The sequence below is a fragment of the Gavia stellata genome, chromosome 14 (genome assembly GCF_030936135.1).
Source record: "Gavia stellata isolate bGavSte3 chromosome 14, bGavSte3.hap2, whole genome shotgun sequence".
NCBI lineage: Eukaryota > Metazoa > Chordata > Aves > Gaviiformes > Gaviidae > Gavia > Gavia stellata.
In genome coordinates, this window is record NC_082607.1 from 23,154,099 (window position 1) to 23,173,175 (window position 19,077).

The following is a 19,077-nucleotide window of genomic DNA, read 5'->3' on the forward strand; positions in this document are numbered from 1 at the left end:
GACTGTTTATTGAAAATATTTCATTGCTTTCTAAAAATTGGTTTTAATAAACTCCAAAGAGATACAGTAAGTACACCAGCAAAATTATTTAACAAACTCAACTATCTGGCACTTTCTTTCTCTGCAGGAAGAGAGCCAGTTCTGTAAGAACAAGCTGAGAAGACCTGGTTTTGCCATAGTTCATGGAGGTTGAGCTCCTCCGACTGCACAGCATTTATGCTTAAGTTCCAGCAGAACTTCAGGTGAAATCAATGAATCAATTCATTGGTTTCAGCTGGAGTTTGATCAGCACCTTGCACCTGAGTCAGGTAAGAATAAGATCAACAGTTTTCAGAGGCTAAACAAGCCACTAACTGCACAGCTGTGCAGTCTTTGCCAAGGAAAACTCCTCACGTTGGTTTGAAACTTCTTTTCACCTCCTCCTGGTCAGCAGCTACCACTCTGCACTAAATCTGCACTCTGGAGGAAACACATGAGATGTGTACAGTTATGCTATAAGGCAAGAGACCAGCTTCTAGCATCCTCCAACGCAGTGCAGACGATTCTCCTGAAATTCATACTTGGCATGAGATAACATGGGAAGGGAGGGTCTTCTGTAATGCTCCAGCACTTCTAAGGAGCTATCATTGGAGTCATTGAAATGGTAATTCCACCCTCACACTGACTGTGAAATACAGAAAATGGTATCTCAGATAATGGCATTTCTTTTTAGTGTTGGGTTCTGTGACCTCCTTTTTGAGAAGACATATCAGAAGATGGCCCCAGCTCCTGAGGCCATGCTTTGCCTCACCTATTTTAGAAAGTCCATTGTATTCACCAGCACAGTACCTGAACACATCTTCCCTTCTCCCTCTCCCGCTTCAAGTTTCATGCAGTGTTTTTCCCCCTACATGTAATTATGACACACTTCATGTTACTCTGTGCCCCAAACTGAAGGTGTTAACTCCCAGTGAAAGCAAAAAAGCTCTGTTACTCCGGGGCCAGTCTGTCAGTGATGTAACACCTTCTTTGGTCATGTCTGATTTTCAGTGAAAGCTGGTTGTCTCCGTAAGTGAAAATTTTACTTCTGGGTGACTGTGGTTTGTCAGTCAGCTCTGCACTGGGATATTTTAGCAGTATCCATAGAAAGGTGAATAAGTCACCCCTGCAGCTGGGAAACCTCTCCCATTCCCCAATTTGACCTCTATGTCATTTTCCAGCAAACACCTTCCTAGCGAGCACGTAACTGCTTGACCTGCACGGGAGTCAGAAGCGAGTGTGATTCTCGCAGCCATCATCGGGGCACTGTGCCGGCACTGTCTCTTCCAAGGCAGCCATGCCCACCCCATTGTGCACAGCATGGCTACGATTCGGATCTTCTTCCTGGCCTTTTGTGGTGCAAGTGCCACTGTTAGGAACCAATGTGTGTTTCTTCTGCACCTGCTCCAGTATCTGCAGCACCTGGAATTAGTCAACACAGCCGTGAGTGGGTTAGTAATTAGGGGAAAGCACTAATTTCTTCTCCAGCTATTGAAATAATGCCCTATTCTCTTTCAAGCTACGTGTCTAGGCTCAGCCTTGAGATTACGCTAAGCATTTCTGTCTGCTCAGAGGTCTCTGGGACAGGTGTCAATGGAGAGCCTGCCCCATGGAGGCCCATGGCCTTGGATCTCAGAGCTCTTTCCGTGAACGAATCAGTCTCACCTCGCACGTTCCCCAGCAACGTGCTTGGCACAGAGAGGTGCAATGGTGGTCCGGAGGCAGGATCAGGACACAGGCAAAAGGGAGCTCTGTTTTCCTGCTCTTTCACACCACCCTATGATAACTCCTCATGCTATCACAGATTTCTTCAGCTCCTTATGGAACTAGGAGACCCTCAGTCTGAAACCCACTTAACGGAGATGGAGAAAGGGAGCAGAAATAAAATCAAGATTAATTTTACCTGAGACTTGGGGATGATACCGACTCTGAAGAATCCTATGTTTCCACTGTCGATTTTGGTGCAGTCCACAACGGTGGAGGCAATGTTCTCTGGAGAAGGCCCATCACAAAGAACTGCATCCACCTGAAGAGCAACAGACGTTCACACCAAGTTCCCCTCAGGCGCTTGGGAAAAGAGAGGGCAGTTTCCCTCTCTCAACAGCAGGTAACTATTATCAAAGGCAACTCTGCTCCTTCCTACCCCACTGTACTGACACTAACTAAGGGCTGAATTATTAATTAATGTACTTAATAAAAGCAAAGAGAGAGAGCGCCCTATGGGGTGTAGATCAGCAGTACAGCAAAGACAGGTTTACATCAGCTGAGGAGCTTTGAAGAAGTCCCATCCACAAAGCAAATCTGTAGAAAATCAATTTTTTGAGGAGTTAGAGGTGGAAGATTTGTACCACCTTTTGTTTAAAACGGCCCTCACATAAGCCACCAAGGATATGCAAAATGTAGTACACTCAGGATTTAGCAGTGAAATGAAAGACAGACATTTGCATGGCCATGGCCATTGTACTTCCGGAACTTATGAAAGTTGTAAAAGCCAGGAACATTTTAGAGCTTTGGCACCAGTTTTAGACCAGCTTCAGCTTTAGATGGGAATCCCCTGTGTTCTGACAGCTCAACGCCAGCTGGAGCCCTGGCGCATTCAGGCATCAGTGGTTTTATTGCTTGTAAGCAAAGAAGCATTTTTTTGTTGCTCATATCATTCTCTGTTGGAAGATGAACTAACTCACATCGCCAAGCTATAACTATACTGTATAAATCAGAAGAATTTTGGTTTACCACCAAGTTCTGTTTTTTACACTGTTCTTTCACTATGACACCAATGTGAGGAGCATCCATGAGATTTTTTTAATTAGATGCTTTCCCAGATTCTTGATATCATTTATTGATTTGTCTACTGGAAACAAAGTGGTCACATTCTTCCATCCCCACATCTTTTGGGACCCACCGGAATGAAGACACAGAGCCTCAATTACCTTATCTCCCAGCTTGGCATAAACTTGGTTGTGGTGTGTTGTGTCTGCCTCTCCTGTTGGGTTAGCTGACGTGACCACAATGGGGCCAACCTGGTGACAGAAAAGTGGGAATAAAAGCTCTGAGCAGGTTTTGCTGTATAAAACAGATGACTTAACGCTGAAGTTCACTCGTGAGTCTCTGTGACTCTAAGGAGAGCTCAGCATGGCTCACCCAGGTAGGGACACCTATTTTGTAGGCAACTACGGTCCCATCAAATCTGTGTACGAGTGACTAACGCCCTGCTGAATTGGGGTTCACTGATGTTGATTAGGAAAGAACATTTTGTTTTCCAGCAACAGCAATTGCCAAAGACCTACAATGTCTGTCCTAGAAATGAGCAGAACATGCAGGGTATCACAGTTCCTCTGGCCACATTCTGGACCTTCTGAAGTTATTCCGGCTTCAGATAAGCCCGTGCTTGCAACAGAAGTGTTCTATGTAGGAAATCAGATAAAGTGTCTGTTAATTACATATTTTCTGGCTTGCTGACCTGGCGGTTATACCTTTTACCCTCTTTTCTGCAATAAAATCACTATCCCGCTCCCCTCCAGCAGGCCAGAGGACCTGGGCGCTAGTGGCTGGCACCAAGCCTGCTCCCGAGACAGTGGAATGGCAAGGTCCAGTCACCAGCACTGCTGGGATGAGTGTGCTCTGGCCACTCACCAAGTCGATGAGGTGTGTGGTGACAGAGCAGTCAGGAATGCGTACGGCAATGCTCTGAGGGGTACCGACGTATTTAGCAGAGTCCTTCATTCCCAGGAAGTCCACCCATTCACCTGCACAAGGAAGAGTCACACGGCACTTATGGACCTACATCAGTCGGAACACAATGATCTTACCAGAAATATCGCCACGGAACACGTGGCGTTGCAGGGATGCGGGACTTAAAGTTGGAGTTTCAAAGCCAAAGGTCTCCACAGAGCTTGGAAGTAACAGTATTTCCTCACCTCTGGGAATCACCAAGCTAATAGGAGATGGCCAGGCAGCCTTCATGAAGTCCCAGAGGAGGGGAGTGAACAAATGCTTCGCAGGTTCCAGTTGCTTTAGGCTAGAAATCCAGAGTGACATGGGCCGATCCTGAGCCTGGCGCTTGGAGCTGGAAAGGAGGCAAGAAAAATGAGCCTGGAAATAAGATGGGGATTAAAATTCAAGCTGAGAAGGAAATAGTGTTGACAAGGCCTATAGTTAAGACAAGGTGTGTAGGCTCTGCCCCAGGTCACCAGTCTGTAGTAAAAGTAAGCCTGTTCAACAGATGACCTGACAGAAAGGGACATTAATGACTATTCCCAATCAGGAATGTCTACTCCAAATCAAGGTTTTAGTTTCTTGTGTAGCAATGGGTAGGAGTCCCAATTGCCTGAGTTCTGAGGAAACCCCACCAATATGAGGGGTCCCAGCTGCTGACGGAAGTACAGCTAGAGGCGTTTCTTAGACATGAGAGGCGTTTTGGTTGTGACAATATGTACCTACAAAGGTGTACAATAATCCTCTGCCCCATTTGCCACTTCTTTGGGTTTCCTTGTGATACCCAAGCTACCTGGCTCCATCACCTGCCAGGAGCCTTCAATATCCTAGAAGACAATTCCAGCTCAACTGTCTCCTTTCCTCATTCAGATCTTCTCCCCCAGGCTCATCACCTTGTTGTTCCCATGAAGGCTAAGCTGTGTCTCATTGCTCTCGATGGTTGCTGTAGCCAGTACTCAGTAGCAGCTATAAGTCCTAGAGGCTTCTTTAGACTAGCCAAGGAAGCCCTCACCAGGGCAGCAAGACAAATACTTACTGGTGAGCTTTCTCCACAGCATCAGGTCGATTACAGGCTGCCACAAGCACGTACACAGTATCTGTGGGGATGCCGCAAGTCCCTCCATTCTTCAGGATATCTGTTGGCATGTGAACAGGGCAGAACCCCTTGAGTGACTAGAAGTGAGGGGCTGTAATTCATGGAAGAGCTGTCACAGACAAAGCAGCCAATTCGGTGCTCTCATCTCCTTTTCCCAACTAACAAAGCATTTCCTCTGGCAGTGCATTTTCTAGTATTCATCCAAGAGGAGATCTGTCATTTAGGGGAGTTCTGGGCCACATTCATCAGGGCCAGAAGTCATTCAGCCCTGCACAGAGAGCAAGCACCACGTATTTGCCCTGCTTTCTCTGTACAAAGCTTTCAGTGGTACCCCCAGCCTGGAGGATTCATGTTTCTCAGATTGGATGAGCAGACGGGGATATGATACAGGAGGGACAGCAACAAATTGACTGCTAAACCCAGCTCCTGTCAAGGAATCGGTCCTATTTCCCCCATGGTGTATTTATCTTCTAATGACTCTTGTAACTTAACCCGCTTCATCAAAATGTCATCTGATTATCATGGTTTCCACATTTGGATTGGAAAAATGTTCTTTTAATAATGTTCTGCTACAAAACCTCCCAGAATTTACCCTCCACCCCCACATTATGCCCTATGTGTTTCCCTTACCTGCAATTCTCTTGACTGAGGAAGCTTTCCTGGCAGGCAGGTGAAGGCACTTGGTCTTTCCTCCCCCCACACCACTAAGCTGCACAATGGGCCTACCCATTGGTAAGCAGGAACCCTCAAAGACGCTGTTGAAAAGGGCAGACAGGAAGCAGTAAAAGCTGACCAGACCAAAGATGAGAGTGGCAGCAATGTCATAGCCAGCTGGAAGAGCATGGATGGCATCCAGCAAGAAGCTGACGGCAATGAGCAAGAAAGTGAGGGAGTAGAAGAACCAGGCGATGTTCAAGAAGAGTGTGCAGAAGACAATGAAGCCATTGAAGAGCATGAATGCAATGATGCCTACTGCTGTGTGGAAGCTTCTGGTAGTGCCATAGAGGCCACCATATCTTGTCAAGCCCCAAATGATCCACATGACAGCATAGAGAATGAAGGCACTGCTCTCCAAGGTTTTACCCCGGGCAAAGGCCACTGAGCCGCCTAGAAGCTTAAGAATCCCACCGGCTACCACTACCCATGGAATTACAACAGTAGCAAGTGGAGCCTGGGGGTCCCCTGTCATTGTTATAGCAAAAGAAGCGAGGACACTGCATGCATAGCCAAGTACATCTGCATCTGCATACTTGGAATACCCTAGGTAGGGAGCGTGAAGGTTTGCCCCTTCACGAAGCTTCAAAAAACTGCTGCGAGCAAGTAGGGCCTTCACAGCACCCCTCCCTGTTGGGATCTTGGCACTCGCTTTCACATTGTACAGGTGAATTAGAGTCATCAAGGCTGAGGCCACAAAGATGGCCACATCCACACCTTGGGGTCCACCTTCAAAAAATCCCTTGGGACGGCAAGCTAATGCAATGCAGTAGGCCACATAAAACAGCAAATACAGGCCATCCACTGGGCTCTTAAGAGTGAGAAAAAGAGCCAAGACAAGAAAAAGAATTGAGAAAACCACCAGGAATGGAGTAGGGAAAGATGGTTCCTCTGGTTGCCAGATTGGGTACAGAAGGCAATAGCCTCCAGCAAATTTCAGGATGGAAGTGAAACCAAAGAACGTAGCCATTAGAGCATCCATTGCACGGTATGATAAAATGCAGATGCCAATCTGGTAGATCCCAGCTGCCCACAGCCAGGGCACTTGACCGATAAATAGTTTGCCAGTGACGCCCAGGAGCCTACAGCCAAAGACACTGGCAGACAGCATGTTCAGGATCAGACCGGTGACTGCAAAGTGATTCATGCTGCCACTGGTGGATTGGATCTGTTCACGGGTCTTTTTCTTGGCCAGATCTGTGCCAGGGAGGGCAATTTTTTCTTTGGTTAGGAAATAGAGAATCCTTCCCAGAGCAAAATAACCACCAACCAAGCAGACAATCATATAATTGCAAGCCACAGCCGAGGAACCGAAAGCCGTGCTATAACGCATGGCAACTTCATGAGCACTGGCAAGTGAGACAGCAGAAGCAATCATAGCTAGGATGACCTCTCTGCAAAGGAAGCCCACCACTGCAATAATGAGTAGTGCCAAAGTAAACGTGACCAGGCCAGGCACCAAGGCATTGCGGAAATCACCAGTGTCGTTCAAAACTCCTTGCCCTCCCAGGATGAAGACCACTCCATAGCCGCACCAGAACACTGAGATGGTCAGGCAGAGAGACAAGAACAGGCAGGCATTTCTTAGGCTTCTCCGAATTCCTGTGAAACAAATGACAACAGAGACAGAACTGTGATTTCGAGACAGTAGGTTATGGAAAGCGGTAGTTAGGACAGGCAGCTGTGCTATAGGCATATGGTGTGTTGGAAGCACGATCAGGGTGCTAGCATGGAGCTGCACAGGTCCTGCATGATGCTAGACAGAGCTATCACGAGTTTGGGTAGGACTGCACCACACCCCATTACATTGTGTAGACATGACTGTAAACGCTCCATCAGCACAATGCTTTGTGTTCATCAGAATGCCTGAGGTGAGCTCAAAGTACTTAAGTTCCTTCAACTAAATACTGTACCAGGCCTGGCACACAGTTTACCCTAATGAAGTCGAGGTTCAGCAAGCCATTGTCTTATCTTCCTCATGATGCCTACAAGACTCAAGAACAAAACCATAATAGATTAATGCAAATCAAGTCCTGACACCTCTTTCTTCTGGGTTGCCTGGTGGTTTGTTTTGTTCCTGTTGTAAGCTGTCAGGTCCAATGTTTGAACCACAAGTGTCATACAACCTGCTGGATCCCCCCATAAATAATCGGGCCTTCTCAGAAGACAGAAGCATAGGACTGCAAAACTCATTCCTTCTCAAGAACTATCCTGTTCGGTATCCTGATCCCCAAAATGACAAAGACCTTGATTTAAAATACTTCAAGTTGAATGAAACCCACCTACTACCCCCAAACAACATCATAATGTACCTTATTTTTACTGCCATGCTTTCTCACCTCACAATGTGAGGATACTGATCAGCTCGGATAGACCTGAAAGCTTGCTTCCAAGCTGGAACTTTGTAATAGACCTATGCTTCATTTCTTCCTCAAACTGATACAGCTTTGTGAGCCAGACTCAGGTTGGGAAGGGAAGCAAGAGCTCTGCTGAATGAGTCCCCAAGCTACAGAGGACTGTAATCACACAAGTATGCATCTCTTGGAGCAAGGGAGCACAGAAATTCCTGCCCTTGGTAGGAGGCTGTTGATTCCCACCAACTGTGAAACATCACCTGCCCAGTGGTCCATTCCATACGGTCCCATCAATACAGCCGCTTCTAAGTGCTTTCTACTAATGCTTCACGCCACCACTGAGTGAGAGAAGAGGTGGACCTATGTTTTATGGGTTAAAACATGTAGTGTCTCTCCCAAGCTGTCTGCTTTGTAGAGGAAACAAATACCAACATCAAATCTTGGATCTTCATGTCCTCATTCCTCCGAGTTAAAAAGGAGAAATAACTCAGCATTCATTCTAAAAAGTGTGGACTTTGCTATAGCCAGTGATTTTTTCTCTCTGATAAGTAGATCTCTTGGCATTTACACATCGAGATGCCATTTCAGTCCATGGATACCTAAAGTACTCTCAGAAAGCCTGGGAACCATTTTTAGAGAAATCATGTATTCAGTCTGTTAAAACTCTCAGAGATCCTGGTAAAGCGTTTGTCCAAAACTAACGTTGATTTCTTTGGTTGCCTATATAGGAAAAACTTGCTGTGCTGACATACTCCTCTAGGAGAGTGAATCAGTGGTCTGGCAAGGCTGCCACGGTTTGTATAAACTCGTTGGCAAAACAGACCAAATACATGCAAAGCTATAGAAGGGGGAGGCCCTGAAGCTGGCCGTCCTCCGAGTCTTACCTGCATATGCCAGAAGAGATGATAAAATCAACAGAAGGACTCCTAGAGCTGTGCTGGGGATCAGAGGGGCTGCTCTGGGTAAACTGTAGAAATGCACTGCCAGCAAGAGTGATCCTGTGTGTGACAAGGGAGGTGGAAAACAAGAAAGAGCTTGTAAACTTTGCCCAAAAAAACAGGAAAGAACCAGAGTGGCAAGAACAGGGAATAGAGAAAAAATAGCAGTACATGATCTGAAAATAATGAAACCTAAGGAGCTGGGGGGGGTGTTGTAACCTGGTTTGTGTCCAAGGTCTAATCTCTTTCTGGGTGCCTAGTTTTAAGAAACCTGAACTTAATCATGTTTGAGAGTGCTCCCCCATTGTCAGATAAAAGTAAAAACCAGCTCTCCCATACCAATTACACAAAAGGCAGACAGACGCACGCACACTCTACAGATGATCACATAAGCCTTGTGCCTACAGAAAATGAGCCTAAAAATGACAAGGGGCAGCACTCAGAGAGATGAAACGCAAAGAAGGAGCAAATGAAAGGGAGTGAACACAGAAAACGGAGCTGCAGGGAAAACGGCTAGAAAAGAAAAAGAGAGGGAAGTGCATCCAAATAAAGATCCTTTCTGAAAATGACTACCAAAGAGTTTTGAGTTGCTTCCCACCCAGGATGGATCAAGTACAAAAGTTCAGGCCAGCACTTTAAAGCCAAGACAAATATTTTGTTGGCTGCTGAAACAGGCACAGGGATCTCTGGATCTAAGAGCTTTACCCAGGCAGAGAAGATTCAGAATAAGCAGACTCTTTAGCCCCCTTTCAAAAAGGGGTTGTCCATGAAAGCTAGTCCCAACCCCATCTTCCATGCCAAGAAGACTCGATCCCTACCTGCGGAAATGCCCAAGAGCCCTATGGAGGAATGCAGTGACTCAGCTTTTCTGTCTGCCATCGCAGAGTCCGCTGAAGACCCAGATGCAGGCTGAAATGCTGCCTCTCTTTCCTCCCTAGCTCTTTATAACCAAACCAACTTCACTGGCCTGCGTTCCTCCCTGCTCTCCACCCCTTTTCCCTACAAACATCTTCTGTTAGTGTTCCCTTCTGCATGCGCGAGGAAATGCAAACGAGTTCCTTGCTGCAATAAATTTCAGTCTGTGAGTCAGCATGGACTGCTGGTAGCTCCCTCCAGGGGCCTGTTAATTTTACTGTTGATTAACCCTTGTTAAGAAAGACACTTGAAAAATAACGCTGAGGGTTTATTACTATTACTGCCTTTTTGCTACTGCCAGTGAGGAAATTACACCGGTTAAAATTAAGGTTTTTTTAAAGAATCCATCTTGCTGGAGCAAACAAGTACTTTGCAAGCTGAGGAGCTCCTTGGGGACCGGTTATTTCTCCTAACATTGGCCATGGTCCTACTGTTTGTCCCTGTCACAGCTATGAATGTCTGGCACCACTGTCCTGTGCTGGGCAAACCCAGCAGATTCAGTGCCATTCCCTTAAAGGTGACTTCTGTCCATGTGTCACTCCACATCTATCTAATCCAGCCTTCCTGCGCACACTCACAGGGAACTCCTCCTAAGTGGTTTTCATGAGCGAGGTGTCAACACAAACATGCAGGCTGGTGACCATCAGTGTGAGGATAAATCTAGAGGAGCCTTGCCAGCTTTCCAGGAGAAGTGTGCAGGCAGTGAGCGGGTATCAGTCATTGCCATGATCACTGCTGTATCCCAAAGGTGACATGGGTATCCATCATTGCCATGATCGCTGCTGTATCCCAAAGGTGACATGGGTATCTGTCATTGCCATGATCGCTGCTGTATCCCAAAGGTGACATGGGTATCCGTCATTGCCATGATCGCTGCTGTATCCCAAAGGTGACATGGGTATCAGTCGTTGCCATGTTCGCTGCTGTATCCCAAAGGTGACATGGGTATCAGTCGTTGCCATGATCACTGCTGTATCTCAAAGGTGACATGGGTATCAGTCATTGCCATGATCACTTCTGTATCCCAAAGGTGACATGAAGGACCTATTCACAGCTTCTTACTGCTTCCCATGGAGAATATGTGATCAGGGCATAAAGGTCTTTACCAACGGAGGAGAGGCTGCGGAAAGCAGTGGACACTAGCCTCAGGATCATGTTGGGTCACACGTCAAGTGGGAATTAGGCAGAGAACTGATCTGTGAAAGCTAACAGAGCTTTGATGGAAAACAGGCGCAACACTTGCCTGCGCTTATGTACATACCTCCATCGTTTTGTTTGTGTGCAGTGGACCAGTGTAAGACTTATTCCGGTGAAGGACTCAGCTCCGGTTCCCATCAGCCCCAGTTAAAGCAAATTCCACTCTCAGCCTCTTGACAAGGTAAAAGATGCGGAACAGTGTAAAGAGCTTCACAATGATACCACTGGGCTGGTCAAGGATGACTCTGCAGAGGACTTACAGTAGCAAGGTGTGATGTTCCTCTTGACAAATCCTGCTCTATGTTCCCCCATAAGTCATGCTCCACAGCCAGGTCTAGAGGACAGAAAAGCTGTTGGAAGTGGAACTTAGAGTTGCACAGACTGGAGATCAAAGACAGGCCTCCAGGATCATCCAAGAGGCATTAGATCCATAGCAGCATCCAGAACAGCTGCAGACTGTCAGGGTCCACAGATAATGTCAAAGGACCCTGCTCCTCCCGCTCTCTGAGCCAGCTGGAGCATGATGGCATGCTTCCATTGTGCAGCTGGATCCCTGTAATGGTTCCCAAACTTTTCTGGTTTCTTCAGTGCTTTAGAGGACAGTTATCTTTAACTGTCTTCACCCTTCATGAAGAGCTTTGAGGCAAAAGGGTTCCTTCACACTCATCTTCACTAGCATATTAATGCAGATTAAAGCAAGGTGTTAATATTAAAGCCCAATGTCTCTACCGTAATAAATGTGTGCAGACATTCCCACACAGAATGGAATAACTCAGCTGAAAAGTGTTATTTATCAAGAATATGTCCATTGCAGATAGATCTTTAGGTTCATTGTGTCTATTGAGATAGATCTTATTACATGAGGAAGCAAGCACTGGAACAAGCCTGGTTTGTCCAGTTACACCTAACCAATTATATCAGTAAAGGGAACCAGCTTAGTCAGTTTGCAACAGGCAGAGCTAAATTATGTGGTTTGCAGCAAGCAGTAAGTTTGTTTAAATCATCAGCCTCTGGCTATCTTTGTTCCATCATTAACGGGACTACTCTCTAACCAGTTGAAGGAGGAAGAAACTATCTGTTCAAGTTGCAGCATGATTCAGCTGTTTTTTCATGCAAGAGGAAATAATAAATTTCTAAACCACAGTTAGAATACCTTAGATACCAAAACAAACAGCAGTGAAAAGGCTTTGGGTGTTTTCCACACATAACTCACAGTTTAATTACTGTTCTGGGTAATAAAAGTACCAGAAAGAAAAAGCCTGTGTTAGATGAGCTGGACTGCAAGTCCTTTCTCACGTGCCTTTTGTTCCTGCTTGTGTGGGTAGCAGCGAGGAGTATGTGGTGCCTAATATCACTAGTTTTAAGAGATACATGCAATAAATGAAGTCACATGCATTAGCAATGGGTATCTTCCTTGTGCCTGATATAACTAATGAACTTACCAAAACACTGTTTCATTATACATGGGATGTACTTCATGTCTCTTCCAAATATGATAGATACCCAAGGAAAATTTCTCATAAATAACCTCTGAAAAACATTCTTCAGCATGAAGTTTTTTGTTCTCTGAAGAATGGCAAGACAGCCTCAACAGGCCACAGTTATTTCAACAGTGCAAAGCTGAAATAGATATGTACATCATCATCTCAGGTGTGAGCATACCAAGGACAAGGAAGAACAAGTCTCTGCATGAGCAAGGGAGTTTCCCCATCACATGCTGTGAATCTTGCTGGTGTGTGCCCCTACAGAGTTCAGGACTCTGACAATTCCTGGTACTGCTTTCCTGGCAGATGGAGAGAGGGTGCTGTTGATGAAGAATCAAGTTATTAATTTCTAACCTCAGGACCCTAAGGCCAGGAAACAACTACAACTGAGTGCAAAATGTCTGCTGGGATATGAGGATAAGAACTTTAAGGTCGGAAACAGAAATTTTGGTGTTAAAAGACTGAGACTGCCTATGCAGCGTAGGGTTTAAAAAAATGGGGCACAGAGAGGAATGCACTGGCTTGAATACTTGCTCTGGGCAGGCTCCCTTTGATACCATCTTATGTGCAAAAACTTTGGTACTTTAGTCTGAAATAGAATGGAAAATCGACAGCTGAGAAGGAAAAACACAGCTGCTCTGTTGAACAGGTCATGTCAGCTGGGGATGCTTTGGAGACAACGTGCAGGGAAGAAGATCTGCAAGGGAGCAGTCAGTTGAGGAAACAAATAATATTTACATGCCCTGCCTGCGGCACTGGAAATAAAACCTTCTTGCCAGCAAAAAATTCAGCCCAGCCCTCCTGGCCCCACCTGCTCCTGGGGGAGGGATCGTGCTATAAAAGACTCCAGGCAGTGAACAGAGATGCACAGCAATTTGGGGCTCTCCAGGGAATCCTCCTGCTCTGGTTGTGACCATGGGAAAGAGAGTGGCTGTCGTGCTGGCTGGCTGTGGGGTGTACGACGGGAGTGAGATCCATGAGTCTTCTGCTGTGCTGGTGCATCTCAGCAGGGAGGGGGCACAGGTAAGAGGCACCCTGGCAGGCTCCTGCCCCTTCTCTGGCTCCTTTTGCCCTGCTCTGCTTTTCAATCTCTCTCTCTTGCAGAAGGTACTTGTCTCTAAGGAGCTTTGCACCTTGCCGGACAAATCACAAGCTCCCCGTTGCTGCTAGGGTAATTGCAAAGCATAAGTGACTGGAGGCAAAGCAAACGGCACAGTGTAGGAGCTGCTACGGCGAGTGTGGAGAACTCCCTCATCTCTGCTTTGCTCTCACAGCTTTGCTATATGAGAGGATTGGCTTGGTGCTCTGGGTTGAGTCTAAAAAACTCTGAAACAAACTTTCCTAAATGCATTCTCTATTCTTTTTGGCTCGCACTTCCTCTTTTCTGCTTTGGTATTTCTGTTTAAAAGACTACTACTGGTTTGGGCTGTTTGAAATTCATCTTTTTAAAACCCCGAAGATTATAACTGAAACTAGACAAGTTCTTGTGAGTTGAACTTGAATAGGGGTAAAAAAGGCGACCCTCAAGCAGTTGCTCTAATATGCCATTAGTCACAATAGCTACTCTGTGAGACTGGAAGAGGAGGGAGAGAAGCCCTATGTAACTTTACCCTCGGCTCTGAGCCACCCACAAATCTGGCTCAGAGCCATTCTCCTGGGAATTGGAATTGTTCTATTAAATACAAAGGCACGGTGGTGATGTCCATGTGCTGCAGAGCCAGCTCACCCAATTCCAAAGCCTTCAACGTGTGTATTCTCTGTTTGGCTTAAAGCTGAGACTTGTCCAAACCTTTTCTCCACTGTCTATAATTTTGTCTCCTCTTCTCTCCCGGAGCTGCTGCAGTTGCAACCCTCCTGCCATACCCAAAACTGGCAGGCTCGGAGCACCGTCCTGCACTCATCCCTTGATCGGCAGGGTCCTCTAGTGGAGGAAACTCGGGCGTTATTTCAACCCCCCTCCTTTTATTTTTCGGTGATGCTTGCCTAAGGGAACAAAGATTAGCATAGCATAGCATAGCATGGAATAGAATAGAAGAGACTATTTCAGTTGGAAGGGATCTACAAAAATCTAGTCCAACTGCCTGACCAATTCGGGGCTGACCAAGTTAAAGCATGTTGTTAAGGGCATTGTCCAAATGCCTCTTAAACACTGACAGGCTTGCGGCACCGACCACCTCTCTAGGCAGCCTGTTCCAGTGTTTGACCACCCTCTCGGTAAAGAAATGATTCCTAACGTCCAGTCTAAACCTCCCCTGGTAGAGTTTTGAGCCATTCCCAAGCACCCTATCACCGGATCCCAGGGAGAAGAGCTCAGCAGCTCCCTCTCCACATTCCCTCCTCAGGAAGCCATAGAGAGCCATGAGGTCGCCCCTCATCCTCCTTTTCTCCAAACCAGACAAACCTGGAGGCATTTGGTTTGACAGCAGCTTGCTGGGTGGTCAGCACCCATAGGTGATGACTGGCTTTGTGGGGGCAGCTGGGGCAGGGCTGGGGCTGCCCCAGTGAAGGTGATTGCTTGGGACGCGGATGGAAACCTCTAAGATATGGCTTCACCAATGGCTCTTGGGAAAACCTCATTTTCCTAGGAAGGAAAGGAGTCACTGCTCCCTCTCCAGCACTTCAGGCCCCACAACAAGCAGTGGGCTAACTTCTTTGCTTTCACCTAACACCACCTCATTCCTTTAAGGTCAGGTTAAATGTTCCTGTGCAGAAGCTACAAAAGACCCTTCTTTCTTTCTCCTCTCTATGACAATAACAATAACCTTCCTGATGCCAGTAGCAGATACAGGTGAGCCTGAAGGTCACTGCATTCACCAGCAAAGTTCTTCCCTAAGAAAGTAACTCGAGCATTTTCATTCACTGCCTATGATCTTTAACATGCTTAGGATACATGACTGAAGGATAATAGACCTCTCCCCTCTCTCCCCAGGCAGAGGTTTATGCTCCTGATGTTGACCAGATGCACGTGGTGGACCACGTGAAAGGACAGCCAACTCAGGAGAAGCGCAACGTGCTAGTTGAAAGTGCCAGAATAGCCAGAGGCAACATCAAGGATCTAGCTAAGCTGGATGTCAAGGGGCTGGATGCCCTAATCATACCAGGTAGGACAGCGTGCGGGGTCTGCATGCCCAAAGTCTTGGGAGCAGCTTAGATATGCAATAAGTCTTGAATGACATGGGAGTCATGGGCTGGAGAGGAACTGGGCAGAGCCACTGGGGAAAAAGACAGGCTGGAAGCAGGGACTGGAAAGACAGACATCTTCCATCTGTGCTGGCGCTGGCATGCTAGCTTGGACTTATCTTAAAAGAGCATGTGGCAATGCAGAAGCTTATCCTGAGAGGAGAGGGCAGGTAACTGCCAATTGAAATATCCTCTGTAGTATCTACTGAGTTTTTTTAACTGGATGTAAAACTATCCCCTCCCTCACCAACATGCCCACCTCCTTATCAGGAAAAGAAGAAGCTGGGACAGAGAGGGGGTGACTAAAAAGCAGAAAGCTTGATCAGTCTGGCAATTCATCTTCAGTGAAAGTATCACCACGTGATTTCACTGGGGATGGATTAGGCCTGGAGCAAGGATTAAGAGACAAGTGAAAATTTCTCAGCATGTTCCACCGTAATTCAGAAAAGAATTCATGGGTGAAACACAGTACCCAACAGAGCATTGATACCTCTCCGCTTCAGTTCTGTACGGAAGCAAGAAAAGTGCTTTCATGTCTCCTCTCCTGGCAGTCAGCTCACAAAGGTTCAGCTTGTCTGGTTTTAATTCTTTTATCAACACTGGACAAATGCTGCCATCCACCAAATCCATTTTAGCATTCTACCAATACCTGAAAAAAATCCTGCCCTGGAGTACTAATCTTTCAGTCTAATCTGTTTCTCTTTTCTCAGGTGGCTTTGGAGTGGCAAAAAACCTGAGTACTTGGGCCACCCAAGGCAAGAACTGCACCATCTCCAAAGAGGTGGAGGACGTCCTGAAGGCATTCCACGCTGCCAAAAAGCCCATTGGCCTGTGCTGCATCTCCCCAGTGCTGGCAGCCAAAATCTTCCCAGGGTGCGAGCTGACTGTGGGTCATGACACAGAGTGTGAGAAGTAAGTAACCTCGGGGTGCTGATATGAAATCCCACCATGAACATCACAGAATCAGCAACGCCTCCCCAACATACGTAGCACCCTGTCTCAACTATCCTGCCCGGATAGCTGAAGTCTCGTGATGAGTTGAACATTATTTCTGAGAACGAATGATCCACATCATGCATTTATTAAATTAACCTTGGCTGATAAATTAAATAATCAGAATTTTTGATGTACCCCTTGTCACTTACATATTCCTCTACATATGTCTCGTGTTAAAATTAGAAATGTGATTTTACTTTTTACAGTTCTCCGTAACGGGGGTACTTTACCATACGGGGGCACAAGAGACCGCGAGAATCGCAAAGGAATAAATGAGATTTTGAGTCAGGAAGACGTTCAGGTTTCTGGAAAGGAGGAATCTGTCCTTGCCTTGCCTGAAAGCACAGAGAGAGGATACCGGGGGGAGCAGTGGAACAAACAGCAGCAGCAGCAGCAGGGCAGGGGAGCTTGTTTCCTTCCAGCACATGGCAAAAGCCATCCTTCGGTTACACTCTTACCTCCGGCAGACACGGCTGCAGAGAGACTCTGCTGTAGCTGCTGCCTCTGGAGGAAAGCATTTAGTAACTAGGGCCCTTTTGAATGCTTCACAGTTAAAACTTAACGGTTGAAACTCTTCAAGTACCTGGAAGAATTGTTTTATTATTTGGCAGCAGACCAGAGGGCAAGCTGTCAAGCTGTGCCAGTGGATTTGTTTGTATTTTTGTATACTTCTTTCCACAACTCTGATGGCTTAAAATAAGACACTTCATTTTAAAGACAATCTTATATCTGCCTCCCCCATGTATGTAGCACCCTGTCTCATGCACCTCTTGGTCCCAGAGTAGGAAAAACAGCAGACCACTGACTCATAAAGGTAAGCAGATCCTAGGTAGGAAGAGGATGGTTGCACAAGACTTGGCGGTGTTAAGAGAGGGAGGGAGTTAAACTGTCCTTACTCCTACGCGAAAGCTGTGACTGAATTCTCCCAATGGCAGGGAAGAAACTATGATGGCTTTTGCTAGGAAGGGCTAGGAAGTAATGTCACTTGTGGGAAGCTGGTGAAAAAAAAACCCCAAACCTAAACACAAAGTCTGGAGTGGGCAGAGGTAAGTAGTGGAACATCTGTAGTGGAACATCGAGGTCTTATTTTGACTTTACTTCAGATTTTTAACTCACCGTAAGCTGGAGGTTTTCCTGCTTCTGTAGTCCCAGAGAAACTCCTCTGACAGGAAAAGATTTGGATCCTGTTGAGCAGGCTTTCTGTAGAATCATACAATCATAGGATCATTTAGGTTGGAAAAGACCTTTAAGATCATCAAGTCCAACCGTAAAACTAACCCTGCCAAGTCCACCACTAAACCATGTCCCCAAGCGCCTCATCCACACGTCTTTTAAATACCTCCAGGGATGGTGACTCAACCACCTCCCTGGGCAGCCTGGTCCATCCATCCCTCTGTAATCAACGAACTTCTCACTCTAGGCCTTTATCAAATCGCTCTGTGTAATGACAGCTTCCCCACACAGGATTTATTCTCTTCTCTTCTTGTAGATGGCCTTACGCAAAAACTGCTGAGACCATGAAGGAGCTTGGTTGCAAGCATGTGAACAAACACGTCACTGAAGTTCACGTGGATGTGAAGAACAAGCTGGTGACCACCAGCGCCTTCATGTGCAATGCCCCCATTCATGAGATCTACGATGGCATTGGAAAAATGGTCAAAGAAGTGGTCAGACTTGCCTGAATGCCACAAAGCCACAGAATCCATCTTCTCTGGAGTGCAGGCACCCGGATAATGTTCTTCCCCTTTTACGCCCACATGTCAACAGGCAAACTGCAACTCAAACGGAGTTCTTCCCCCCCACCCGACCACTAGTGGCTGCTGAGGAGGGTGAACTCCGGAGCAATGGAAGCATTGTCATGTTCTGCCAAGGACACACCACTTACTGACAGCAAGCTGGCAGTAACTGGAGTGTGGGCACACATCTAGCTGGCGTGCAGAAGCCAGCTTTCCACAGGGCTCAAATACAGACACTGTCTTTGGTTCTGAGTGGCTGAGGCATTGCCTGGGTCATGTCAGCCGTGACTGGGCTGACCTGACATGTGCTTATCATGTGTCAACAGGAGCTGGTCCCCTTCTGAGATTCCTTACCCACCCATCTTTGCCGGTACTTCAAAGCTCCCCACATACCTCCACCTCACAGAAAAGAGGAATGAATGGCAACAGGAAGGAACACGGTTCTGCTACTGAATAAAACCTGACACTTTTTACATGGGCTGAATTCTGTTTTCATTCTTCCCTTTTACTCTGGATTAGGAGATGCTTTTAGTGCTACTGGTTAGCCAATGAGTGGGGAAAACGGTACAGGGAGAAGTCACCAGCAACAAACCCCACTTGTTTTGCTACGATTTGTCAGAGCCCAGACTTGGGCATAAATATGACATGGGTGAAAGCAGAATCAAACCAATGTTAGCATCTAGGGGGAAGAGGTCTATGGGAAGAGGTTAAATTCTTCCCTTGTATTAACAGAAG

General features: G+C 46.5%; 2 protein-coding genes across 2 annotated transcripts; one reads left to right on the forward strand and one right to left on the reverse strand.

Annotated features, from left to right (window-relative positions):
• Positions 1-1,245: 1,245 nt before the first annotated feature.
• On the reverse strand, positions 1,246-9,713 carry LOC104258752 (uncharacterized). The gene is made up of 9 exons (XM_009813938.2): positions 9,653-9,713; positions 8,781-8,894; positions 5,459-7,144; positions 4,769-4,868; positions 3,936-4,084; positions 3,652-3,764; positions 2,949-3,038; positions 1,922-2,044; positions 1,246-1,440 (listed from the first exon to the last, which is right to left on the reverse strand). The coding sequence occupies exons 1-9, from the start codon at positions 9,711-9,713 to the stop codon at positions 1,246-1,248; spliced, it is 2,631 nt and encodes an 876-aa protein (XP_009812240.2).
• A 3,632-nt stretch (positions 9,714-13,345) lies between these two features.
• Positions 13,346-18,288, forward strand: LOC104258750 (glutamine amidotransferase-like class 1 domain-containing protein 3, mitochondrial). The gene is made up of 4 exons (XM_009813937.2): positions 13,346-13,453; positions 15,360-15,531; positions 16,321-16,522; positions 18,096-18,288. The coding sequence occupies exons 1-4, from the start codon at positions 13,346-13,348 to the stop codon at positions 18,286-18,288; spliced, it is 675 nt and encodes a 224-aa protein (XP_009812239.1).
• The last annotated feature ends 789 nt before the right edge of the window (positions 18,289-19,077 follow it).